General features: G+C 40.6%; 2 protein-coding genes across 2 annotated transcripts in view; both read right to left on the bottom strand.

The window, feature by feature from the left end:
* The window catches only part of GOLT1A (golgi transport 1A), a 321,971-nt gene that overhangs the window by 244,675 nt on the left and 49,614 nt on the right, over positions 1-27,682 (bottom strand). The gene's annotated exons all lie outside the window — the stretch shown is intronic.
* On the bottom strand, positions 1,796-26,570 carry ETNK2 (ethanolamine kinase 2). Its single transcript, XM_063297544.1, has 8 exons — positions 26,175-26,570; positions 12,589-12,848; positions 10,899-11,036; positions 8,916-9,064; positions 8,667-8,750; positions 6,199-6,392; positions 5,101-5,174; positions 1,796-2,926 (listed from the first exon to the last, which is right to left on the bottom strand). The coding sequence occupies exons 1-8, from the start codon at positions 26,337-26,339 to the stop codon at positions 2,854-2,856; spliced, it is 1,137 nt and encodes a 378-aa protein (XP_063153614.1). The 5' UTR covers positions 26,340-26,570; the 3' UTR covers positions 1,796-2,853.

Here is a 27,682-nt window from a genome sequence, read left to right as displayed (position 1 = left end):
GTTATACAGAAGTGAGAGTTGGATATGTCAGGAGAAATATAAAAGTAAGTTGAATGCACCAGGAATGGGGTAGTTAAAATATATGTGTGGTCAAACAAGGATAGGATCTAGAATGAGAGGATGCTCATTGAATGTGGACTAAATACAAAAGTGAATGGCCATTGCAAAAGAAGAATGTGGAGGTGGCTTGGCCATACAGAGAATGAATCAGGATCAAATCTCTCTCACACACACACATACACAGACTACATATGAAGGGAGAGTGAATGGGTTGAGAAAAAGGGGAAGACCAAGATAGTGGTTGGTTAGAACATTAAAAAAAGAGAGAAAGAATAAAAGGCAATATATGAATCAGTATATGGATATAATGGAAGCAAGGCTAAAAAGGTATGGAAAGATATAGTCAATAGTCTATCAGGGTTCTATTAATGGCTGGAGCAGGAATGCAGAGAATGTAAACATCCAATTGTTCAATAACTGACAGGAGTGTGAAAAAAGGCAAAGCGTTTCTACAGAGTAAGAAGGAAGTAAACCCTATCCAAGCACTAAATGTCTGGGACAGGAATAAGGCAGCCTCATGTTGTCTAGATATTTTGGAGTACAGTTTCATAATCTCTTACCACTGGGCACATGGGCTGCAGCTTATGGGAGAAAGTTCAAGGCATCTGGCAAATACTGGCTTGCCTATCCTCCTTCCTAGGGATACCAAATGCCCTCTCTTGACAGCAATTCTGCACCAGCTATCCTTCTATGGAGAAACTACAGGAAATCAGATTCTAGGAAATTAATTATAATAGCATTGCAATTACAAGCCTGCAGGAGGCTTGATCTTTCCAACTTTGCTCCAAAACACAAATTCAGTGAAAATTTGATCATTTAAGTTCATAAATAAGCTGAAAAGACATCATGGGAACTGAGAGGTCATGTATTCCTGACTCTAATAATTGTTTGCTGAGTAAAATAGAAGCTCATCTGATAGTAGATGTGGATAAGAGAGAATTCAGAGTGCAAAATGACATGTAAATATATACTGATTACAGTGCCTCAGATAAGAGATGCAAGGGTTGATGCTAACAGTTTCATTCCCATTATGCCTCCCCCACTTCACTTTTCTCCAGCCATGGGGCAATGCAGAGATGCTGTCCCAGAGAACCCACAGGAGGTATGTATAAGCTTGGTCCTCTAACCAGAAGAACCCAAATGGTCTTCCTGAAGGTAAAGCACCACAAGAGTGTGAGCTATTTGTAGCTCATAAAGAATATTCAGGTTGGCTCTAGTTTCCTGTTCCACAGTCTGGATATAAAGGGCATAAACTTTATTTATATACAAGGTAAAGCTGGGTAATAAAAGGATTGGCTGGGGAGAACAGGCTGTCTACACCACAGTTTATCCCATTGCTTGTGCAGCCATGAGGTTTTTCTCTTCTGTGTATGACTGAAGTAGCCTTCTCCAATTTGGCCCTCTCTAGATAATTTGGGACTTCAATTCCCAGAATTCCTAGCCAGCACAGCTGAAGGCTGATAGTTTTGGGAGTTACTATCTGAATCCATTGGATGTTCCCAGGTGGCAAAAAGCTGCACAACATTGGCAAGCAGGTAGTAAACTTGGGTCAAAACCTTGTTCCTAGGTTTTATTGGTGTGCTTTCTTTTTCCTGTGCTACATCAACATTAATTACACTTGCCTACTATTCTTATACATTATATATTCGTGGTATTAAAATGTTCCAGTTTCATGGAATTTCACATTATCAAAATACTGAATGGCACAATGTGATGGTGTAGAAGACTCTATGGGCAAACCAACACATCAATGGAAATGCAATCATCCTTGTACCATGTGGAACTGAATGAAATTTTGTGGGGTGGTGGTGGAAGAGATGGGTAAACTTGTTTCACACATGGCCATTACAATAACAGAGTATTGCATCAACTTAGTATATCTATTCTTTATAAAAAGTACTATGTTGTTCCCATCTTACTAGGTTTCAGGTAGTAACATCTGCTCTCTTCAAAGTAGCTCAGTATGAACGGTACGCACACATAATCTGAGGTTGCCTGAGGTTGTTTGACTTTCAGAATACAGATGTTGAAATTGCCCACAACTTCTAATAAAATTTTCAGCACAGACAACTCTGTTGCCAGTTAATAGTTCAGGGGGACCATCTTGAGCTTGACTGAAGTTGTAATAACTCTTTAAGGACTGGGACTTTCCCTGTGCCTAAATGTTCCATATTTTTAAACTGATGTTTGTGGGAATATTTATTCCAGCTTCGGGGTCTTAATCTTTTAAAACATAAGGATTTTCTCTCCACCTGTACATGTGGAGAGTAGAGCAGCCCTCAAACGGATTCTTTCGGTGTAGTAAAGAGAAGCTGCTGTTCCTCCTCCATACTGACAGACCAAAAGACCAGAATCCCATGTTCTTTTCTTGAAAAACAAAAAAAATTCTTGTCAGTTTTCTTTCTTCTGGCCAAGGAACAAAGGTGTCGTTCAGCAATAACCTTCAAGGCTATACAAATCTCTAAGCAAACCTTCTCCCCTATTGGCCACCCACCTATTAAGTCCAGAAGCCCTTGAATCTTTCCTGCATATGCCCCAGAATCTCTTGCCAGCAGCCATGTCCTAACATCACCTTCTGAAACCAACACGTGGCAGGTAATCCGTGGATGGCACAGCCAAGTTCAGGGGCTTTGCTGAATTTTTTGGCTTTGTGGAAGGTGTGCTTTTCTTTCCCAGCCCTGTTCCATGATGTCTGACCACTCAGCACTGCAGGAGGAGAGGGTGGCAGGTGCTCTATACCAGAGAAAATAAGAGTGGAATCTCAAGAACCAGAAGACCCTTTGGACTTGAACCTCACTTGGACTTTTGGAGGGATGTCACCACAGGTTTTGTTTTAAAGTACTGCTTAAATCTTATGTCTGCGTACCTGCACAGCAATATAAAGATAAACATTCGTTATGTATAATACTATGAACATGTTTTACACATTAATTTTGCAGCATGTGGTGCTCTTTGGTGTCTACAAATGAGAAATTATATCAAGAAAATTTGCGGATGTGCTTTCTGTCCAGTGTCTGTCTTCTCACATATATCTACAGCACTTAACACACTAAATTCTTACACTGATACTTCTCAGGCATTTATATGCATTCTCCTCACATTTTTTATAAACATGCTGTTTTGATAATTCACCTGTGATGCTCATAATAGGATGATTTTACAGGCTTTTGTAAAAAAACATCAGTAACAATGTATAATAAGTAAAATATTAGGCTAAGACCTGAGATCAGGGTTGAGATCCTGACTTAGATATGGAGTTTTTAGGTGACCTTGGGCCATCCAGTTACTCTCAGCCAAAAGTACAGGATTATAGGAAAGATAAATAGTGGGGGTGGGATGGGAGATGTGCAAACCACCCCTTTCCATGCCTGATATGTTGCTAATGTATGAGTTGGTCTGCATCAGTCATTAGCCAACCTGATCTGGCATTCTGTTCTACATTATTCTAAACCCATGTCTCATTCAATTTCCCTTCCTGGTTTTCAAAATCTATCATAAAACCTACATATGGTTACCTCTGAATTCTCATTACATGAAGAGTTTCTCCTGCATTATAAGTTTTCTAGGATGCTCAGTTTAATTTATACACAAATCCCCACCTTGCCCTGATTCCCAGATAACTGAGTACCTGATAATACTAGGAAGTATTATCTAATTAATACAGATAATAAAGAAGCATTATCATTGCTTCTCCAATACTAGATTGGAGCAGCACAACCAATGAATTGGGATGCCCTTAAGGATTAATCTGAATTTATCTCAGCTTTTGACTTTTCTTTGAAGTTTTATGACTATGGGGAGGGGAGACTACAATTTTTCATCAAAACTAAATGTCTTTAACATTGTTTATTCCAAACATTTTGACCCCTCCTTTGTTTTTAAAGATGGGTTAAGTGTATTATCAACTAACTACAGTTACAAGAAAAAAGACAAAGGCTACATCCTAGGCACTCTTTTACCTAGGAGAAATTGTCTTGGCTGAGAAAGTGCATAAAACACTAATAGTACAACCCATGCAAGATTATTGGGGAATAATGGCTCCAATATACTAGGTGTTTGGGAATGTAGCCTGTGAGACTGGGACAAACAACAGCAACATCAAAATTGCAAAAATTGCAGGAAATTTAAAACAATTGTTCAACAATTGTTCAATGGGTCGCAAGGCAACTGAAGACCATGGGGAAGGGGGCAAAGCAAGTTATTCATGTATACATTTGGTTTCATTTTATCTTCCTCTTCATTTGTGTCTTAACAACCATGGTAAGGGTCATAATATGAAGCCCACATTTGGGATGTGGGGCAGAAGGTGAATTACAGCAATCTTAATCTTCTTTAATAGAAGATTCAGGAACTTCTATTAAAATTGTTTGATTCTTCATTGATATTTTCAAATTACATTTGTTGGTTAATTTTTCTTATAATTCAATCTTATCTAAATCAAGTATCTTGGAGTTCATGGGGCTTAACTCCATGTCTGGCTACAGCACTGCGACTTTAGTTGACTTACTGCAATATATTGTAAGTTCCTCTAACACGCCTTTGAAAAACAAAAGATAATTAAGCTTCAAAGTATTTCAATAATTGCCTTAAAACTCATGAAAAAAGCCAACTATCTCCAGCCAAGACTGAAAGGCAGATTTTTGGATGGCACAGAACTGACACAGATGCCTGATGGTCATTAACAGTAAATGTTATAATGTTTAATTTCTAGAATGAGAGCTAATGAAGCTCTAACCAAGCTGCAAGTCTGGAAACTCCTATTTTTATTGCTAGAGGGATAGGGTGAACAGGCTATCAAGACTCAAAATAGTTGCAAAGGTTTTCAAGAACATTCACCATTATTTTAATGTACTCAAATCCCATGGAATGTGCTCTCAGGTAGGTCTGTATATGACTGCAGCCACAACATTTTGTGCTGATGATCAGGACTCTGAACCAAAATAGTAGAATGATTGTCACTGGCACCTCCCCAGCATACAAACAAACAACTGGCATCTTGTTTAAAACCCTCCTTTGTCAATGCAAGTAGAAATGACTCACCTGGCAAAATTAAAGTCTATTGTAGAGAACTGGGCTTGGATCAGGCCCCAGCATGCCCACAGAAAATGGGAAGCCTGAGAAAAGAAGACAAAATAGAGGGATGCCTTTGAGATGTGTGAGTGCAAGCCAGTGAGAATTCATGTTAACTCATAACAGCTTAACCATATATGAGAGTATCCACTTGCACACACTCAAAGAGTTCTCATTGCATTCAGGACCTGCACAGACAGAATTATTTACCTGCATCCACAGGTGGCTAGAAGATCCTTGGGTGGGAGGACAAAAAAAGGAGGAAGACATGCATAAAGGAAGAAAAGGAAACAATGGATGCAAAGAAACCAGTGTAGAAAGACAAAACAGAAGTCAGTATTTGGGAAAAGTACATAGAACTGTGATAGTGGAGGAAGCTAAAAAAAATGAACAGAGAAAAAGTCAATAGAAGGGAGAGCCATTATAGGGCAAAATATTTGAACCGGGTCCACCTAAATCTCACAGCCAAAATGTTTCACTGATCTAAATTACACAGGGAAGGATGACTGCTGTTGAAGCTACAAGGACATTGTTAAGTCTTAAAATACCATTGCAAAGGAGGTTGCAAACATTCAAATTAGATTGTGCCTAGGACTGCAGAAAGGAGAACCATACACAGATTGACGCAAATAGAAGCTGGTTTTATACAGTACTAGTCTCCACTCTTTGGCAAACAAACAAGTGTGTTGATTGTTCATGCTGCTGGGTAGAATAAATGGTTACAGAACATCCTCTTCCAACCTGGTGTCTTCCAAATAAGTTGGAATTTCAATTGTCAATAATCATATTGGCTGTGGATTATGGCAGCTGTTTTCCAACACATCTAGAGGACATCAGGTTGATATGTAAACAGAAATAGCTAGAGGAATAGCTAACAGATGAAGGGATGAACAGAGATTAGAAAGCAAACAATGCATGTCTACAATTATGGTGCTGTGACTTTCTTTTTAATTAATAAAAATGTAAAAATGGCCATTGGATTAATGCAACTTGGACACCCTCAGTTTTCAGAGCATGTATCAGCCTCTCCTGTTTTGTCCACCCTTTGATCATTATGCAAATACTCACCAAAGCAAACTGGTTTACTTGCACATAGAGACTCTCCAGTTCTTCTTCAGACACTGTTCCACTCCCTCCTCTGCTTTTGTTTCCTTCTCCCTGGTCCTCTTGGCTTAGTTTCTTGTAAGACTGCAGGTAGTACCTCAGCCATTGCAACTGGACTTCCTTGCAGGGATATAAGCTATAATCGACTTCATTGAGCCCTGGGAGAAGACAAGGCAATAGGACACCGGGTGCAGCCGATGTCAGACTGGATGGGAATGGGTGAAACTGGGTCCAATAAGTACATGGGCTGAAATTCAGCCAGACTGTTGGGAAGTTTGGACTGATTTTAAGGTTTGTGTACCCTACTAAGTTACTGTATTATTGTTGTGTTTTGTTAAGAAATTGTGAGTGCTAAGGTTACAACAGAAGAAAGAAAAATATGTTTGTAGAAGGAAATATATCTCTTGTGGTTGCTATGTGTTCTGTCTGTTATTTGAGAGACTGAAAGAATGTGACTAGTGGAACCAAGGAGAGAGATTTAAGAGCTAGAGAAGAAGCTGAGAATGGAAATAATTAAATGCTGGGAGAAGATGTCTAAGGGATAAGCTGTTGTCTCATATTGTGATTTGCTACAAAGAACAAATGTGTGTGTACTCAGGAATGAATAAAAGACCCAAACTAAGAAAAGCTTTGGATCAATGCAACCACCAGCTTGATCCTTTCTTCCCAGTGCTTTGTTCCCTTTTGTTGGGCTTCACATCAAACAGAGGGCATCAAAGGTCCAACTAAACAATACTTTGTTACTGCACATATAAATGTAAATAAGGATGGACCCATCCTAACTGCTCTTCGAGTAAAGCTCCAAACATTACGGTGCTGTGGAAAACACCTGGTATTCTCTATCTGCCAGTCTAGCCTCTCTTTCAGGGCTACTGATTAAAGTCACAGATTATACCTAGTCTCACAAGGGAGGAAGCAGTCTTTGAGATATTCTGGCCCAAGCCATTTATAGTGCTAAAAGAGCAACCTTGAACCGAGCTAGTAACACATAGAGAAGCAGCACAGTTGTTCTAAGCCTGGTAATAAATAGCTTCTAACGTATCTACAAGACAATAAACCATCTGTTGCATATTACACCACCAGAACTTTCCAGACACTTTTCAAAAACATCTCCACAGGGAACAGGTACTGGTAACAAACTGCCAGGTACCTCAGTATTTGTTGTTGTCAAAAGCAGCACCTGAATGAGGTTTGGCTGGATTGAGCCTTTTTTTTTTTGCCCATATCCAATCTCTCACTGAATCCAGATACAGGTTCAAGACAATTTCCTTGAAAGGACAAGTCTAAACTGTCTATCCAAAGCTTAATGATAAGATACAGCTCTGGATGATCTTCCCCACTGGTATTATGTAGATATTTCTATTTTTAAAGGACAATATAAGGTCCTAAGGGTGGCTGTGAAGGTGAGCAACATCACCTTCTGGAAACATTTAATTAAATATCACTGGAATCAATGCAAAATAGTGTCCCCAAATTTGGTATTAGCCAAACATCTTATGAGGTTTGTCAAAAGCCATTGAGAGATCCAGCAAAACCAAAGGAAAGTCCTGTTTTGTTCTCAGTGTAGACCATCTATCACACTGAGCAAGCCTGCTTTTCTTCTGCAATAGTGCCACTTCTGTTCTAGTGCAGAATGCAACAGAAGCAAATAACCATCTGCAACCAAGATCTTGTTCTGGAGAAGTGCTACTGAGTGAATCTTTTGTACCAACTCTTGCATTTTCCATCTTAAAATCTTCCAGTTTGACCCTGCTTAGCTTTTATGATCCTTATAGAATAGACACATGCTGAGCTGGTAGCAGACCTAATTAGCTATACAGTGATTTCCTGTATTAAAAAAGCTCATCAGAAAATTAATAGAGAAGTCTGGATAATTACATGCAGGGCCTTGAAAAGGACTTGGTTTCTAAAATCCACCCTTAGAATCAGAATTGCAGAGGACAGAGAGGGAGGGTCAGGGCAGGGAAACCATCTTACAGTAACCTAAAATGGCTGTTTACTATAAAGATACCCCCTCCCTCCCTCCCTCTTTCTTTCTTGGCTGCCCAACTCCAGTGGACTCTTTTGGCCATATATCACTACAGATATTCTTCTTTCTCAACAGTTTGCCATTTAAAACAAACTTTCTAAAATATAAGCATTCGTATTATTCAAGCTTTGCCCTCCAGTCTTTGAATCTGTTGGCAAACAATATGATAGCTGGTAACCCAGAAATGGCGCTCACATCTTGCAACACTATAGGTCAGCAAAGCCAGCGATCTGCAGACACTTGGCAGCAGGTTAAAGAGCAGTGCCTTTTGCTAGTAATGAGTTGCTGATGTAACTGTTTGAGCAAAGTGAAACTAAAGGCATTTAAATATAACACGTATTTTAAATTTTAGACATACAAAGAGCAAAACACGGAAAGGGAAGGGGGAAGGATCTTCACTCACCTGCAAATTCATTAAAATGATTCCCAATGTCATATGCTTGATAATTGTAGCCAGTATATTCATAATCTATGAACCGGACATGCCCTGAAAAAGTAAAACCAGGAATTGTTGGAAATGGGTTCCTACCAGAAAGGCTTCTTCTGAAAGAAAAGTGTATGTGCCTCTGCCATTTTTATCTTGAATGGTTTTCTAAAATTACCAACGTTTGGTTTGCAAGCATTATGCATGTATGAGAGCAAGGTAACAAACCTTCTGCTTTGTTGTGGATGATGTTCTTGCTCAAAAGGTCATTGTGGCAGAAGACTATTGGAGAACGAAGCTGGGAGAGATGTTCTTTCATCCAATGAATCTCTTCTTCTAACACCTCTGGGCTAGGAATGTGCATTTCTTGAAGGAAGCTTGAGAAGGAAGACAAAGTGATGCCATGTCCACTGGTAGACAGTAAACCCTTCTTAGTGCAAGGGTCATATTTTCTAAAATTAGTAAGGTTTGTGAGACAAGGTTCATTCTTTCTAAAAAAAAACACACACACCTACTAGGGCATGCTGGCTCCCATTAGGACATAATAATTAATCCCTAAATTGCAATTACTATCTGAACAACTATCTGAAGGATCAGCCAGGAGATATGAAGCCTAAACAACTTGGCTCCAAGTTACCTGGAAAACTCCTTTCACTTTATAGACCTGAATGATCACTGAAATCATTGGCGGAAGCTCTGCTGCATATGCTACAACTCTTTGGATGTCAGAAATGATACTGAAAACACTTACATGTTTTTTATACAGTCACAAGAGTCTCATTTAATCCTAATTTGTACAAAGAATCTCAGTCCCCCCTGCCCAAGTTTTTCTGCATTATTTTACCTTTGCTGTATCTATTTAAAACTTTCTACTTGTCACCCCCTCCCCTCTCACAGCAGCTGGCTCTGCTTCTGTTAAGCCACCTCTGATCCTATTGTTCACCCATAGTTAAAGACCACTTGTGCCAACATAGCTATTGTTTTACAACATATTTTTATGGATGATTTAGGCCTAAATTCTTTTGAAGGTATTTAGTGAATGGCAAATGCAATCCTTACTATAATGTGCTCAGACATCTTGCCCTTTCACCCATCTGTGCAAGTGGACCAAGTAGAAGTGAAACTGGACTGGGTGACTAGAAGCAACTTCAGTTATACACAAATGTGATAATCTTAGAATATTTGAGCATGGTTTGTAAATGTGCCAGTATCCACTCTTAACAGAGCTTACTGTAAGAACTTTGCAAAAAGATGGGTCATATCCTTGGGTGTTCCCTACAGTAACCTAATGTACTAGGTAAAGGTAAAGGTTTCCCTTGACGTAAAGTCCAGTCGTGTCCGACTCTAGGGGGCGGTGCTCATCTCCGTTTCTAAGCCTTGGAGCCGGCGTTGTCATAGACATTTCCGGGTCATGTGGCCAGCATGATGACTCGGAACGCCGTTACCTTCCCGCCGAAGCGGTACCTATTGATCTACTCACATTTGCATGTTTTCGAACTGCTAGGTGAGCAGGAGCTGGGATGAGCAGCGGGAGCTCACCCCGCCGCACGGTTTCGAACCGCCGACCTTCCGATCGGCAGCTCAGCGGTTTAACCCGCAGCGCCACCACGTCCCTCTGAACCTAATGTACTAATTGTGCTTAAAATGCACAGAAGGCAAATATGTTCAGAGAGAAAAAAATCATCTATTTCGGAATGTGTGCTGTTATTTATTGTGCAATATTATGCTGGATGCAATTCTAAACTATTTGACTTCTCACTCTAAAACATGTAAAGTTTGTAATAGTCAATGCTCTTGCATCATAAAAGACACTGACCTGTACTTTTTGGGGTTCTGATATTTCTGCATTACTCAATATTACAAAGGGCATCAGGTTATGGAAGACAATCAAACGTGATAAACCATGTACAGGTATCCTCAGTTTTCAATAACAGGCAGAATGAACTTTCCTTCTTAGCTTATGGCTAGACAAGTTCACTCTGACATGTATGTCCTTTCAATTTTGAATGTTCAGAAGCTTTGTCCCGGATCCAGCCATAACATTTATCATTTTGTGGGTTTTGTTGTCAGTAAGAACAGATTAATTATTTTTCTTCAACTCTTTGCTTGTCCCAGCATTTTGCATCCTATGCTTAAAATAATTATAATGCCATAAACCAAAGCTGTTGAGTAATTGTTGCATTTACCAGATATTAACTTTTTATTTTTTACCTGGAATTTGATGCCTTTCTGGCAAACTCAGTTTTCACAATATTAAAGTACTTGTACAGTCTGTGCCAAAGACAAGGCTTGGGGAGACTCCCATTGGTGTGAATCCTGTGCATTTTTGCCATCTCCTGGGCTACTAGCCTAAAATAAATTACAAAAATGGAACAGTTGAAGGGCTATACACTACTTTTAATGCAGCAATTGCTAGAAAAGAGAGAGAGAGAGTTTGGTGCAGTGGCTAAGGTACTGGACAAGAAATTGGGAGACTGTGAATTCTAGTCCTCCATTATCTCTGGAAGCTGGCTGGGTGACCTTGGGCCAGTCCCTCTTAACCCAAGACGTTGGGCTATTGTTGTAGGGAAAACAGGAGGAGGTAGCATTATGCATGCTGCTTTGAGTTGTACAAATTAAAGACAGGATATAAATCTAATAAATAAATAAATAAATAAAGCAAACACAGATGGATTAGAACTGTACACAAAAGCTAATTTGGGAAATCCAGCCAGATATGAATTCAGTTTTATTTAAGCAATTTATCTTTAAAATGTTCCATAATTTTGCAAATAAAAAAAGACTAAAATATCTCCAGTTAATTTTCTGAAAATTGAAATGGGCCCACAAAAATCATCAAAGACATTATACTCTACTTTCTGTGTCCTGGATGCAATATATCTAACATGACAATACATCTTACTTAATACTCTGGAAAATAGTACCAAGGAATAATAATAGGGCCATAGCAAAATAGCAATTACACTTTTTATGTCTTACTATCTATCCATCCATTCATCACCAGAACAGCATTTCCCAAGTTTAACATATGGGATCTTTGATCCAAGAGAACATTATACAAAAGATTGTTTCAAATATAATTATTTTCTAATTAAAATATCAAGGTAATTGATAGAAATTATGAGCTACTAGAATTCTCACATATTGCTACTTTGGGAAACTAGCTTTCTATGTTTTTCTTACTTTTAAGACAACTTTCCTTAATCTAGTGCCCTCCAGAAAGATTTGATAATGACTTCCGTAATCTCCAGCCTCTATTAGTCTCTCTTGGCTGGGGATGGTGGGAATCATAGTTCGACCTATCTTAAGGGTATTCTATTAGGCAAGATTTCTATAAGAAAAAATCTGCAAAGGAAATACTCCTTGTGGTCTCCTGTGCAACTAATATGAAGTTGTTAGTAAATAGTCTAAATAATTTCCCAAGTGTCTTTAAGTTTGTTAACCTGCTGCAGGAGTCATGTTTACCATTAAATGGAGATGAAATTTGAAGCATCATCACTGGATTCCAAAACATGCATCGGCTACAGCCCTTTTTAATCATTCAAAATTTGTTAGGGCAGAGAGCACCAGGATTTTTGGCACCATCCATCTGGGAGTGGGGTAGAGGGGATAAAATGGACCTGGTGGGCTTATATCCTGCCATTAAGGCAAAAAAGGATGATGTCGAAACATTGTCTGTTACACACAAGCTGTGTCGTTGCTGAGCATCTCTTCATGTCCATATTATCTTCAGGCTTTTTTAGTTGGGGTGGGGAAGTGATACTTCAGCTGTATCACCATAATAGCACTATGGGGCCAAACTAAAAGCAGGGGGCAAAACGCCTTTTCAGTTAATAATAACCATCACCTTTATTTATCTGTCTGAGCAAGGAAGTACACAAGCTGTTTTGATCGCACATACCTGAACATATTTGGCTGCCGGATATGTTCTGGTCCCAGAGCCTTCCCTGGCATGAACTCATAGCAATATCCATTCTCAAAAGTGCAGAAGAGATTGGGGGCACAGCTGTTGTCCTGAAGGACTTGGAAATTTCTCAGCTCATTTGCTCGGTCCACAATAAGTTCTGTTTTCCTGCCATAGACCCGCACTAGGACTGCATCTCTCATGTTCTCATCTGTGAAACAAGCCATCAGCTTGTTGGTGATGCCTTCTGTGAAGAGCTTAGACAGGGACAAAGAGAAAGGCATGCTGAACAACCACGGTTGCTCTCAAAGGACAGTTCACCTATAACATTCAGCCATCTGAGGCTTGATGGTTTTTTAATGTGTATGATGTGAGATGCCACAAATTTTGGTTTAACATTATACTGTATGTGAATGACTCATTATAGATTATTCCACAAACCATGGATAAAAAAAATCTAGGTTTTATGTTATATATGAACCAGGCCAAAGAGTAAGAAACTGTTTAATTTTCAAAAAAACAAATGTCCCAGGTTCAACTTGCTTTGCTGTAAAGAATTCATTTGGAGGAAAGGTTTCACAAAAATAACACTGAGATCTCAGTCGTAATAACTGAAAAAAAATGTTGCTACAAGGATATCTTGGACATTGCCCTTCCACCTTTGAAAATAGAAGTTTCTCTCCCTCTCTCCCCCTCCCCACCCCATCCACCTAAGCTGCCATTTTCTCATTTCCATTCTTCACAGCTGCAGACAAAGCTCTTGTACAATGTCTTCCAGCAAGCCCCCATCAATGGCTTTTTTTACTGTAAACCGCCCAGAGTCCCTCCTTGGGAGGGAGATGGGTGGTGATAAAGTTTGATAAATAAATAAAATAAATAAATTCCAGTTGAGGCTAACAAGAGTTGAGAACAATAACTGAAGAACATCTGTTGCATGTCCCTGGCCTAGCTCCTACAGGCTCCAAATATATTGGACTCCCATCTCTCAAGCTGAGGATGATGGAAGTCACAGTCCAGCCTATTGGAAGGGTGACTGTTTGGGGAATGCTGCTGTAGTGCTACGAAAAAGCAGTTGAAGAACCTCTCATTCCACGCTGTGGTTCTGAAGTATGTTCTTGAGCTAAAAAGTGGGTGGTGGAATGACTACATCTCAAGAACACTTCAAACACAATTATTTCAGCAACCCACAGATTAAGTTGAGGCTCAGTTTAAGTTTCTCATTACTCTTTCAGTTTTTTAGCCTTAAGTTTAAGTTTCACATCACTTCTGCTACAAAGACATGAGGTAACCTAATGCTCGCGGTCTGGAATAAGGGAATGATGATGATGATGATAATAATAAACTGCATATACTATGTAAGCCTCCAAGAGTCATCTGATTGTGGCAGGATAGAGTAATGTTATTTAATAATAAATATGCTACTTCACAACCTTGCAGTGAGGATTACTGAGATCATATACGTAAACTGCTGTAAAGTGCTATTTAAATGTCAGGTATTATTTTATTCTATTATTCCTATTAAATGTATATGCCACCCGACTCCCAACAATGGAGGTATTTGTTATTTTGTTGACAAAGGAAAAAAAACTATGCACCCTCATGATGTCTATAAAAGCACAAAGGTTGGTTTTGTCATGAGTACATGGAAGATTTCTGTGGTTTCCCTCTTAATTGTCAAAAAATGTAATATGGGAAGCAAGCAGATTCTTACTGACACCAATACCTGTAGGGTTTTGCTTCTATGTCAGATTCTATAAGAAACGCTAACAAACAAAAATATGATTACTCACATAATATAATAGATTCATTTTGATTTGTTTCCACTAATTCAAAAGCTCCTTCTATGTTTCTTGGTTATCTAGCCACAATTGTGTATTTTAAACCTAAGAACTTAGCACAAGTCACCACCCAGTTATGCCATTTCCTCTGACAGCCATATTTAAAGAACTCAAGCTTCATTTACTAAATCTCAGGGTTTATATACTGTATAGAATTGCAACATGGAAGAGGCTAGTAAAACTGAAACCAGAAATAGATAGGAACAGTCTTAGGAAGATGATCAAAGGTGGAGATCATGGCAATGCACACTTTGGGACAATATATTTATGGTGTTCATTAGTATGTATCTTTTGAGATTATACTATGGGAAGGCAGCTTAATACAATGGGGTAGGGAGACTGCAGTCCACTAGGTTAGGTTGGGCTCCTAAGCAGTTGTAGTTCAACAGCACCTGGAGAACTACAGATTCCCCGCCCCCGGTTTAGAATGATATACTTAAGCCAAGGTTCAAATGACTATTCCTAATCAATTATAGGTAATTCACTGGGCATCCTTGAGCCAGCTGTCACTCACTGCCTCAGCTCAATCAACTTCACAAGACTGATTCAAGGGTAAATGAAAGGAGGGAGGAGCATATGAGCGCAACGCACACTTCATTGGAGAAAATATGAATTACATGTGCAATAAATAAATCAGGCTTGGGGATTTATCTGGGGACTTAGCTCTTGTAAGCTAAGACTCAGATGAAAAAGAGAGATGTGCAGCAGGTTCTCTTGAAAATAAGCATCTATATTTTATATTTGCATGAAAATCAGCAAAGCAGCAGGTAAGGGGGGGGGGGAGGAAAACACGGTATATAGAAGCCAGCCAGTTTAGCAGTGCTGTGGTACAGGCTGAATGAAAGGATGGGTTGTATAATATTACTGTCATTAGCTCTTGTCCTTTGATAATGTCACAGATGACGCAAGTCTAATTACATTATTTGAACTGCATGGCTATCTAAAATGAAAAACCAAATTCAGAATGACTTGTAATCCAGCAGGCTTTAGAATGCACCAAGGCTGGATGCATCTTGGTAGAGTTAACTTCATGGGCTGGCAAGGGAAAAGTAGATTATCAAAACAGCCATGAGACAAGTCATTTTTGCCCCTGCTCACCTGCACCAAAGTGCTGAATGGATTATCCCAGCAGCTGTCCATGGGCAAAACTTGAATTCTATTCATACTGCATTATTATTGTGAATAGCATTATTTCTGCTCAAGAAGAATTCTTTTCAGCACTCTTTTGAATACTTGCACCATGAAATCGGGGCATAAAGCAGAATTTCTATTTTGGAATTGCAACATCCACATTTTAAATTTTATTATTTTGCACTAGAATCTACCATTACATATTATTACATATTATCAGAATTAAAGAATTCTAAGCTCAAAAATTTGCAGTCCTTCCAAAATCCACTTTCTTATGCCCCATTTTTTTTAAAACTTCAGCAATATTATTGGGATACCAGAAGTTATTTTGCTATTAAACACAGTTGGGAATGAGAAATCCTTGCTAAATTGCTATAGATCACCCAGCTATCTGGATCTCAAGATCTATGTTCTTTCTGCCCATATCAGATATAATGTATAAAATGCATAAAGCTGCTTGATAGGGAAAAATTATTATTTTAGGGAAACATTACAAAGGAAAGAATATGTACACATCTTCTTTGTAATAGTACCAAAATTATAAATAAATTTGTTAACAGTGACAAACAAAAATGTGTGTGGATGACCTTATCTTTCATTTAGAATTGCCTTCCCAAACTAATGTTCTTCCAATTTCTCAGCCAGTTCTTAATTTATGTAGGCAGCAGAATATATTATTCAAGAGCAAAGTTGAAAGGGGTATAAGCAGTCACTGCACTTGGTTTATTTTTAATGTAAAGCATTTTGGCATTCATTCTGCATTGAAGAACGGGGTTAAAAAAAACCAACCCAGTAACATTTAGACCTGTAGGCACACTTGACAGGAGTTTGTGTGTTCTCTAATTCACAAACACATCTCTGAATTAGGATAAGGAGTTTAGAATTCTTCTGTATTGTACAGCAATATAAAAATGCAGATTCAATGCATTTTATATTCAAACTTTGGATCAAACTGGATCCCAGATCAATGGAGATATCTCCACTGAGGATACTTGCCTTGCTGCTTGGATTGCTTCTCACAAGTGAACAGAGGGCTTAAAAAAACAACTCTCCCTAACTTGGCTGGTTGCCTAGACAGATGGAATTCTCCTTTTTCTCCTGCTTATAAAACAAGCTGCCAGACTTCCATGTGTTTTTGAGCCTATGGGATATGCTCAGAGAATATGAATAAATGGGCAGTTCTCAGATTGGAGGAATGATCAAACTGGACTGGGTCTAGGTAACTTTTATGTAGTTTGTTTCTAAAGAAAGTTAGTGCTAGGGTTAAGCAGTGAGTTGGCCCAGTTTGTTGTTAATACCAAACTGTTCAGGGTGAAAAAGAAAGGTGAAAGGTCCCCCGTGCAAGTACCGAGTCATGTCTGACCCTTTGGGGGGATGCGACTTTCATGGCGTTTTCCTGGCAGACTATATCAGGGTCGTTTGCCATTGCCTTCCCCAGTCGTCACCTTCCCCAGCAAGCTGGGTACTCATTTTACCAACCTCGGAAGGATGGAAGGCTGAGTCGACCTGAGCCGGCTACCAGAGAATCCAGCTTCTGCTGGGATTGAACTCAGGTCATGGGGAGAGTTTCGGTTGCAATACTGCCGCCTACCACTCTGTGCCACACGAGGCTCTCAGTGTAGTAGAATCAAAAAGAAATTGTGAAGATCTCCAAAAGGATCTGTCTAAACCGGGTGAACAGGCACTACAATGGTAAATGTAAGTCAGTATTAGCAAGAGCAAAGTGATACATGTTGGCACACAAAATGCAAAGTTCATGTATTCATGGATCGGAGCTGAGATTGAAAAGATTTTAGAATCATGGGGGATAGCTCAATGGAAATATCAGCTCAGCATGTGATTGCTATAAAAAGGGTAAATTCCACCCTTGGAGTCATTCAGAATTGGAAATAAAACAGCCAGTTAGTGAATCTTATAAAAATCTGTGGTAAGTGGTAAATCTGTGAACTTAAACATACTCCTGAGCAATGGCTCCAGGTAGAGTCAGAAAAAGGGCAAAAAATGGGCAACCAAAATGGTCAAGGAGCTAGAGCAGTATTTCTCAAACGTTTTTCTCCTGTGGCCCATTTCTGACCTTGTTTTTCTCCTGTGGCCCCCCTATCCAGGTCCCATTAAAGGATAGGGACATGGGTCAGTAACTGGTGTGTTTTCTTACATCAACATGACATTATTTGTACTTTGCTTTTCTATGCCCCCCTCAGCACATGCCATGGCCCGTTACATGTTTTTCACCTGTGGCCCCCTTAAAATATCCTATGGCCCCCAGGGGGCCGTATGGCCCCTGGCTGAGAACTGCTGGGCTAGAGTGCCAGCCCTGCCAAGACAACAGCAGTGTCTGGGGCTTTTAACTAGGAATAAAAGCAGATAAAAAATTGATTGATTGATTTAGAAGGCTTGCATGGCTGCCTATCCTAAGATACACAACCAACTCTGGGTGGCTCACAACAATAATAAAAGACAAAATAAACCCAAAATCCAATAAAATAAAACCAAACCCTGGCAGCTCAACCACCCTTCTCTAATGCATCCAACAATACCATACAGACTCCAACCTCAACTTACCCCAGTGCTTGAGGGGAGAGCCAGCTCTTTAGAGCCTCCCAGAAGGCTGGGGGGAGAGGGGCTGCCGGATCTCAAGGGAAGGGTGTTCCACAGGGTAGGGGCTGCTATGAAAAGGGAACACTTCCTAGGTCCTGCTAGATGGCAACATTTAAGGGAAGGGACCTGGATCTGACCTGGTGGAAGTGTATACATTTTTGCCCAATATGAAAAATGTGAACACAGAGAAGCTTTTCTTCCTCTCTCATAATATTGAACCTCAGAAATGGTGATTAAGCTAAATGTGGGGAGATTCAGGACCAATAAAAAGAAATACTTTTTTATACAACACATATTTAAACTGAAATTTGCTGTCATCTGATGTAGTTCAACTTCACCCCCACTCCTTGAGATTTTTAAAAGGGGATTAGACAAATTCATGGAGGATTGAACTATCTAAAGCTAGTAATCCTTTTCCCCCATTTTTTATTAATTAGTAATTGTTCAAGATATAATTAAGACACATAATGTAGAAAGTAATCTTGATGGCTGTTTATCACCTCCTCCTCATGCACCAGCAGCACACCTTAAAAAACAGCTGCTGGAAAAACAACAAGGGAAGACGGTTATTGCCGTTCTCTCTGTGTTTGTGAGTTTGGCCATTGCATAAGAAGGAATGCTGAACTAAATGGATTGTTAGTCTAATTCAGCAAGCTGCTTATGTTTTTATGTTCCTGTGCTTCAGAATGCTGCTTTAACCATGGCAGCATTACATCCGCAGGAATCTCTTTATGCCACGGATAGGTAGACCTCGGGTCTTGTAGAACCTAGATAGCTTTTTCCTAGAACCTCAATATCCAGCCCAAAGTTCTCCATGTCAGAGATAAATTATATTATTATTATTATTAAATAATTATAATTAATTATTTAAATTATAAATTTATAAATTATATAAATTGCTGCACCAAGAATAAACAGGGAATAAATCATGCTACAAATCATTTCATACCCACACGCAAACAAAACCCCATGCTATATATTTCTAGAAAAGTAATATATATCTTTGTATAACACTCCATAATGAGTAAGAAATAGCAGGGTCTGAGAGAGGAGAAGGGCGTGGCCAAGTTGGGAAGAATCAGTTATACTGAACCCCAAGAAACTGAGCATCAGTGCCAGTTCATCTCATAAAGGGCAATTTAACTGTTTAGCAATTTAACTATCAATCCTCCTGCTCCTTTGGAGTATTATTCTCTTCACTGTATAATCTCAACCCCCTTTCCATCCTAAAGGAAAATTGTCAGTCTTTCAGAGATTCTTTGGGTAACATCAGTTTCTCCCTTCATATTGGTGTGTGGCTTCCTTACTATATTCTGTCTGCTGCTAAATGCTCTGCACCCTATAAAATAGTAACAAAAAACAATAACAATAACAAATTTATATGCCGCCTGATTCCCATGATAGCTGTATGATCACAAATTGCATTCATAGGTATCCAGGAGTTCTGCTGAGGTTTCAAAAGCTCATTTTTCTTTTTATAATAATTTTATTGATTGATTTTAATTCTTAAAATTAATTTCTGGATCCACTGTTCACAAATATCCTTTAACATCCAATGTTAAAGTATTTTGCTCCATTCTGTATTAGTAAGTTGAATTTAAGTATTCTTCTCCTTTAACTGTAATCTTTAGTTCCTTCTGGTTCCCTCTAGTGTCCAACATTTAAAGTCACATCCTATCATTTTTTTTAAGAATTCAAAACAACAGCATTTTCCCATGGGAAGGATTCTTATATTTAATTTCAAAACCTTATTTCAAGTCCATCTGGACCCTTAGCCCATTTATATCTTTCCAAAATCAACTTTCTAATCACCCTTTTGCTGTTTATTCCAAAACAGAATTTTTTTAAAGTCCTTAAACTTGTATTTAAAACTTCTTTCACTAAGATTGAAGGAAACTCACCTGGTGCTATAAAACCTGTCACTCCAAAGGTTCCTGATAGTTGAAAAGCAGTTAAGAAGTAATTTCCAAAAGTTATTAAGAAATGAGGCTTGACAAACCTTATGTCTGCATAGGCTACATTATAGCTGTGAGCTTCATTGAAATCCCTTGACTCCCAGCCGCTCAACTCACAAGTCGACCACAAAAACCTCAGTTCCTGCAGTCTACTCACATGGAGTAGCTGTCCAGAGTACAAGTGGGCGATCTCACAGTCTCTCCTTTTTCCGGAGTGACTTTCTTGGCCAGAATTCACTATCTGGCTGCTGATCTCCACTGTAATGACATTCCCGCTCCTTCAGAGATGTCTAGTTCAGAAGTCCAAAATCTAATTTTATCATTCAAGGAAGGCAGGCAGGCAGGCAGGCAGGCAGGCAGGCAGGCAGGCATAGTACTTAAGATTATGAAGGAAATACATGTTTTGTCTCCAACTTTAACAAAAATCAGCCAACAAAGCATTTTATATAATGCCCAATAACAGGTGCATTTCATGAACACCAATGTAAAAACTCTAGTTCCTCTCTTACTAGTTCTCTATACTCCCTTTGCTCACTTTAACATTGTTTCCCATGTCCTACTATAACTCAGTCTGTAATTATGCATAAATACATGCAATTAAAGCAAGTTGTATTACAGTCTTATTTATCTCTGCCTCTCACTCCCTCGTGTTCCTGTTTCTTCTCCTGTGTTTTTCAATTGTAAGTCCTTTCGGGAAGGGACCTTTCTGTTAGTACTCTTTAAAGCATCATGAATGATGTTTCATACAGAATAGCAACATCTCTTTGCCCTCCAGCAAACACACCTGGAGCAAGCATCACAATCCCATCTGCTAAAACACGAATGGGGAGCCAGTGACTTTCCAGATGTTGAATAACTTGTTTCCAGCAGCCTCAGCATCAACAATGGTGAGGGATGATGGAAGCTATAGTACAGCAATTTCTAGAAAGCAGCTAGAAGTCTAAAGAGACTTGATGCAACCCTAATTAAGCTTTCCCAGAAGGTACAGTAGCTCCACTGAATTCAGCAGGGCATCCTACCAGGTGTATACATCAGTGATGGGAAAACCTTTGGTAGGTGAGGGCTAATGATGCCAAGTGGATGGAGCTGTTGTCATATGTGCAACAGGCATTTCTATGCTTTGCTTCCTCTAGTGCTTTGACTGATTCCTGCCTTAAAATGCCAGAAAATGGAAACTTAAATTCCAAACAATAAATATAGGGGCCTCCACAGGGTACAAGAAAGGTATACAATGTCTGCATGTAGTTATGGGATTGCTGGTTGTCAACCCCATTGTACAGGGTTATTGGCCTCAGCTTTTTTATTATTATTATTATTACTAGAATTTGTATACCATTAAAAATGGCAGAACTAAAGTAAAACATAAAACAACTAATTAATTTTTGGAACCCACCAACTAGAGGTGCTAATCCCTAGTGGGCTTTTTGCTTAGTTGAGCATGAAATAAGAGTCCTAAATGCCTTGAGAGGGAGGTTTCTGAAATCTGGATTCTCAGGAACTTTATTTTGTCTGAGCGCTCACTAGAGAAAAATGCTTCATTTGCTCAGCTGCAAAATGGGGCAGATGATCTATTGAGATGAGATGCTAAAAGAGGCCGAAAATTACCTTATAATCTTACAGTCTTCTATGTATATAAGCCTTCAATATCTTGACTATATTACTCTGCCAAATGCTGGCAAAGTTTGTGAATGCTGTCAATGAATAGCAATAACCATATGCATAGCAAATCATAGAAACAGAGACAGAATGAGGGGTTTATTGTGGGTGGGCTTTTTCCTATCTTCATATTTTTCTCCTTTGTTTTAAGTACCTCATTCCACACTCTCATTCCCAATACCAAACCTTTTGTCAAAATCCTGCAAATACAGGGCAGGTCAAGGGCTGGAAGAACAAATCTTAGGTATAAGACTTGATCTACAGAGGAAAACACTGGAGGTGGGGTTAACACAAGCAACCACTCTGGCTTCCTAGATGTAACCTGGTTACACTCCTCAATTAAGGCAAATAATTGTATCTGACCTCCCCTCAGGAATAAGCACTGCTTATTTATTTATTTGATTCAATTTATATGGTTTCCCATTTCAACAAAGTGACTCTGGTAGCTAACAACTGCTAAAACCAACACAGAACACAAAATAAATACACAATTGGCAGCCAAGATGAAAACAATAGACAACTGTCAATACAACCAGTTCACAGGCTCTGATACTCTGACCCCCATGCCTGAGAACACAGCCACATCTTCAGGGACTTGCAAAAGGCCAACATGATCAGGGCCAATCTGATCTCTGGAGGGATGATGCTCCACTGGGCAGGTGCCATGACAGAAAAGGCTCTCTTCCTGGGTCCTGCTAGATGACATTCTTGAATGGACAAGAACTGTAGTATGCTTCTCATGCTGGATCTGACAGGATGGGTGGACACAATTGGGGCAAGGCAGTCCCACAAACAACCCCACCTTATGCCATGAAGGGCTTTGTAGGTGACCACTAGCACCTTGAATTGAACCTGGAAGTACAACCAGTGCAGCTTGTGGAGCACAGGTGTAACCTGTGCAGCTTGAGGAGTGCCCATAACTGCCCACGATACTGCATTTTGTACCAGCTGCAACTTCTGGGTGATCTTCAAGGACAGCCCCACGTGGTAACCAGGGCATGAATGACTAAGATTTGCAGAACCTGAAGCTGTGCATGCATATGAACAAACTCTACCCTAATGAACGCATAGCCTTAGCATTTTTTCCCCCTGGCCTTTATAGATGACCTTTCCTATTTATTTTCCTACTGCTTTTTTCCATTTGATTATACTTGGCAATTTATAAATTTGTAATGATCCTTCTGCCACAGACTCCCCAGGCCTGCTGAGAGCTTGCTTGCTGAGGGTACCCAGACAAACTGGGCAGACAATCATAACCAACAAGCCTGCATCCCTTCAGAATCACCCTGAACAAGGGGCCAGGATAGGATTTCTCCCTGTCAGTAACAGTGGCCATGGTTCGGTTCCCTTCTCTTTTTTAACTCGCTGTAGCTTGTAAGGTGGTGTTTTTACTGTTAGCCACCTAGCAAAATATTCCTTCAAAGAATGTGCTTCATAAATGAGTAGGTGAACCCTTTTAGCTTAGCGTTAGAAGATATTAGAGTTGGGAATTAAAGCATTTTCTACCAGATGATTCAAGTAGTGATGCTGTGGCAATAAGCTGGCTGCTTGATGCTGCTGTAATCTGGTTTGCAATTTCTAAGAAGTTTTCTTTCCCAGAGAAAGAAGATTTTCTTTTCTACCTTACCCTCAGGTACTTGAGAAGGTCTTTCAAATCTCTCTTTCTGGTGTTTCCAAGTTTATTTTATTATTGTAGGTGGTGGAGGATGACGTTTGGCATTACACACCATTCAATCACCCAAAGCCTCCCTGACTGCCACACTTCCCCATGTGAAGATGCTCCCCATGGGTGGATGATGTCTTCCTTGGGGATCTGTAGCACGGAAAGCCAGAGTGGCTGAAGACGGAAGAGATAACCATAAAATGAAAGATCGAACAATTCACACTGCCCACCTCATAACCAAGTAAATGCAAGAGCACCACATTTTATTTCACTCATAAGAGCATCATCAAAATTCTTTCTTGTTACAAAAAGAAATGTTGAAAGCAAATGTCCCTTCTTCATGCTGAATTAGAACTGGTAGGAAAAAAATCCAGAAGGATTTCTCTTCATGACACAGGATATGGTTTCTTTTTACTTTATCGTTATGAAGTGAGCTTTCCCCAAAGGTCTGAGCCCGCATCTGCCTTACTCAATGGCATTTCAAATGCAGCAACATCGCTGCTTGGACTCCAGGGACTTTGTAAAATGGAAGCTTCCCAGAGACCTTCAGCTACACTTGTTTATTACCACTGCCGCTTGCTGAAGTAAAGTTGGGGAGGGGGCAGGATCTTGAGCCTCAGCAGGCCCAAGTATATTGTTCCCTGTGGTGGAAGCCCATAGTCTTCTCCAACCCCCAATCAAGGTGCATATTATCCAAGCCAGAAGCTGTTGTTTTAGCATGTAATGTATGTCTCAAAAGCATCTCTCACCTTTCCTGGCAGTATAAAATACTGTAATAGTAAATCACTCATCATCTGTGGCACATTCACATCTGCTGCCTGACAAGGCCCCCATGTAGGGCAATGGTTGGTTTGGCCTTGTCAAGAGCTCATGGTGGTAGAGGAGGTATCTGGGGGCTCACAGAAGGGGCTGGAGAAGGAGCCTTTGTTTCAACTCTGTCACATTCTTGGAAATGGGTGTAGGAAATAATGCAAAAGTGAGGACAGTTCTAGAATCCAGATTTAGAAACAGCTTAGTAGAAAGGGTCTTTTCCATGGCAATGTTATTCTTTGTAAGGCAATAGTAACATGGGCTTTTGGGGGGGAGGCTGGTATAGATTCAAGAAAAGAGGAACAGAAATTCTTCCTGCTTTGTTAAAGTGGAGGTTCAGTTATCAACAACATCAAAGTACCTGCTATGGTAATATGGGGATCAGTAACTGTCATTTGGCAAGACAAATGTAACTACACATTCAAGAACACAAAAAGAAATTGACAAGTTTATCTAGAACAAGATACTACTTTACCTCTTTAGAAGATGCTTCAAGTAAATCAAATATGCTTCTCTCTTCCTAATTACAGATTATTCCGCATAATTATTCATGTGTCCAACATGTAAAACTACTTAACTCTAACCATGCACACATGCACAAAGTTGCAATCTTGTGAGACTGTGTTATTAAACGCTTTGAGTCAGGGACTGTGTGTGTTGTATTTGACAAAAGGCCTCATTCATCCCAAAGAGCACAGCTACTGTATAAATAGAGATGATAAAATAAACATTTTTTTTTCTTGAAGGGGATTAGCTGTGTCGTGGAAAGGCAGCTATACAGAACCAGCACATGGATCCATATGCAATGTTTACTACAGCTCCTTCCTTATGATTGTGAATCTGAATTAAAATGGGATTCTTCCAAGAACTGTGTGATTTACAGATTTCCCCTTTTAAGGGTCTCAAAAATTGTCAGTGGGCATGGCTGTAAGGGTAATTTCCTGCAATCCTGGTTGAGTACTTTACCTGAACTGAAGTGCAAGAAGCTGTGAGAAAAAATAATGGGGTATAGCACAGAAATGCACCCTTTATTCCACGGATTGCTTGAGCCATGAGTGGCTTGTTATTCTGAGACTGCCATACAGATAGGCTAGTAAACCAACATGGATTATGCACAGATTGTACGTGTTTCGTAGGGATTCATCATCACAGAATGGAAAACTGAGTGTGCCCAACACTTGAAATTGCTAAGGTGATGAAGAGGAATGTTCATTCTACAGATATGAATACTGAGTCACAGAAATTGAAATTACAGGAGACAGTAATTTGAAATCCCTCTCTCCAAACCATGGATAGCATGCCTGTAATCATGCCTGATGCTTAAACAAGAGAAGAATACAATGAACTAGGACACCAAACCCATCCACTTATGAAAAATTCCTTCTAACCATCAGGTGACTTTGGGGGGGAAATAGGAGAACACTCAGCTTGTGCTTAAAGATCATAAAGAAGAAAGTGGGTGTGCCATTCACTAAACATTCACAACGGCATCCTGATCATAATCTGTATGCCTTAATCACCTTGTTCTGCACCCCAAACTACTGGCCTAAGATTCAAATTCCCCACATGACCCACCGCCATGTACAGACAACGTGATCAGAGAATCCTATGGGTGAGTTAAATCACTAAATGTTCCTGTGCGAGATGTGTAGCTAAAGCTTAAAGGAAAGCGCCAAGGTGCTGGCTAGTCCTTCTTAACAGGGAAAGGCGCCCACTGCCAAACCCAGCCTCGACCTGTTGAATGTTCTTTTAAAAAAATACACCCAGGAGGTGAATTGCACTTCCTGCATACCATTCCCGCCCCCACGCCCCTCGCTGTTCTTCCTTCTTCAATGCCATCGATATCCTACAAGAAGATGCCCAAGATTCTCGCCCCAGCAGTGCGTTTTTGTCACCGGCCGCAAGCGAACTATGTGCTCCCCGCGTGTGTACCTTGGTTTTAACCCGCTCCGTCTCCCATTGTGGTCTCAGCGCTCGGATCAGCTGCAGAGCCCCCGGCAGGACGTTAGTCTCATCCACTGCAATGCTGACACGCCGGACGGCTGGGAAGCTCGAGAAGACGCGCGCGCTCTCCTCCTCCTCCTCCTCTCCCTCCATGCCCCATCGGCAGCCCAGCCACCGCGCCGCTCGCTTCAGGTGCAAGACGGAGTTAGGGAAACGGAAGGAAGGCGAGAGCAGCCGTTCCCACCAGCAACTCCACCCCCCTCAGCAACGGGAGGCTTGCGAGGTAGCCCATGTGGAGGAGCTGGGAAGGGGCTGGGAGGGGAGGAGCCAGCCCCGATAGGAATCCATGAGTCACTCTGCCACCTCCTCCTCCCCCCGCACCCCCAGCAAGCATTTCTTATTGGAACATCCAGGCTGCCCGGATTGTGATGTCAGAGGGAGGAATCGTTCGCCGCCAGGCCACAGCAGCCCCCAAGAAGCAGCGCTGCTCTTGGAGGGCAAGCGGCGGAACACTAGCCGGCGCGGAGGAGGAGGAGGAGGAGGAGGATGCCGCCGCCGCCGCCTGAGCTCGCGCGCCCGCCCGCCGACCCGCCCGCCTGGAAGGTGCTGCTCCAGGCGCTGGCGATTGCAGACGCCAAGGCTGGCGATTCCAAGCAAACGCGGTGCACGCCAGCTCGGCTCCCGGGAGTTTCCGGATCTAAGACGCCAGGGGGTTGGGGACAGAGCTGCGACGCTTAATTACTGACGAGGGAGACAGCGTCCGCCCGGATCTGTGCTTTTAATGCTGCAATCTTTTCAGCTTGTTTGCTTGGAGGTAAGCCTCGCTGCACTTGTTGGCTTGTGTTCGCGGCAGGCTGCTCTGAGTATTGTAGCCTAGCTTGACACGCGAGCCCAGCTAGTGTGGTTAGGTTAGGGCTCAGGGTATCATGCAAATTCAGAAAATTGAGTTAAATGAATAAAACGTGGTTCATTTAGCCATGGGTAAGCATATTGGATGAACACTAACTGTGGGCACAACTTCCACAAAAACATACTTAGTTTCAGGCAGCTAAGTGGGTTTGTGACACTGACAAGCAAGAACTCAACAGGGATTCAACTGCATGTAGGTGCAGGTGGAGATTATCAGGCTAATTTTTAACTATCATGCAATTAAAGACAAAATGTCTCCACCAAGCTTGGTGAGAGGAATTCCCAGGCCTGATTCAAATAAATATTATGTAATGCTTAGTGTGTCAGTCCAAGATCCTTTCCACACCTGATCCTCACTACTGCACAAGCATATCCCAGCAAACTCCTCCTCCTCCTCCTGATCCCTATTCCATACATAAGCTTTAAATTGTTCCTTAGCCGTGTTAACGTTAGAGTGGTGACACAGGTTTTGCCATTGGTACAATCTGACATGCTTCACTGACCCTATGGTTGGTAGCAGTCAGAGTGGAAATAGCCTGGAAGCAGTTGCTCACTTTTAGCAGATGCAAGCATGCCCCTCTCCCCTT

Source organism: Candoia aspera, chromosome 3 (genome assembly GCF_035149785.1).
Source record: "Candoia aspera isolate rCanAsp1 chromosome 3, rCanAsp1.hap2, whole genome shotgun sequence".
Classification (NCBI taxonomy): Eukaryota; Metazoa; Chordata; class Lepidosauria; order Squamata; family Boidae; genus Candoia; species Candoia aspera.
This window is presented reverse-complemented; position numbering and strand designations above follow the sequence as displayed.

What these genes read in the sequence shown, in the direction of transcription:
- ETNK2 (XM_063297544.1), bottom strand. Translation starts at nt 26,339, where the DNA reads ATGGAGGGAGAGGAGGAGGAGGAGGAGAGCGCGCGCGTCTTCTCGAGC. An exon ending in TCATTTTAATGAATTTGCAG is followed by an intron (nt 6,393 to 8,666) that starts GTGAGTGAAGAT and finishes GTCTTCTCCCAG; the next exon opens with GGCTCAATGAAGTCGATTAT. An exon ending in ATAGACTTTAATTTTGCCAG is followed by an intron (nt 2,927 to 5,100) that starts GTGAGTCATTTC and finishes ATTGCTGTGCAG; the next exon opens with GTACGCAGACATAAGATTTA.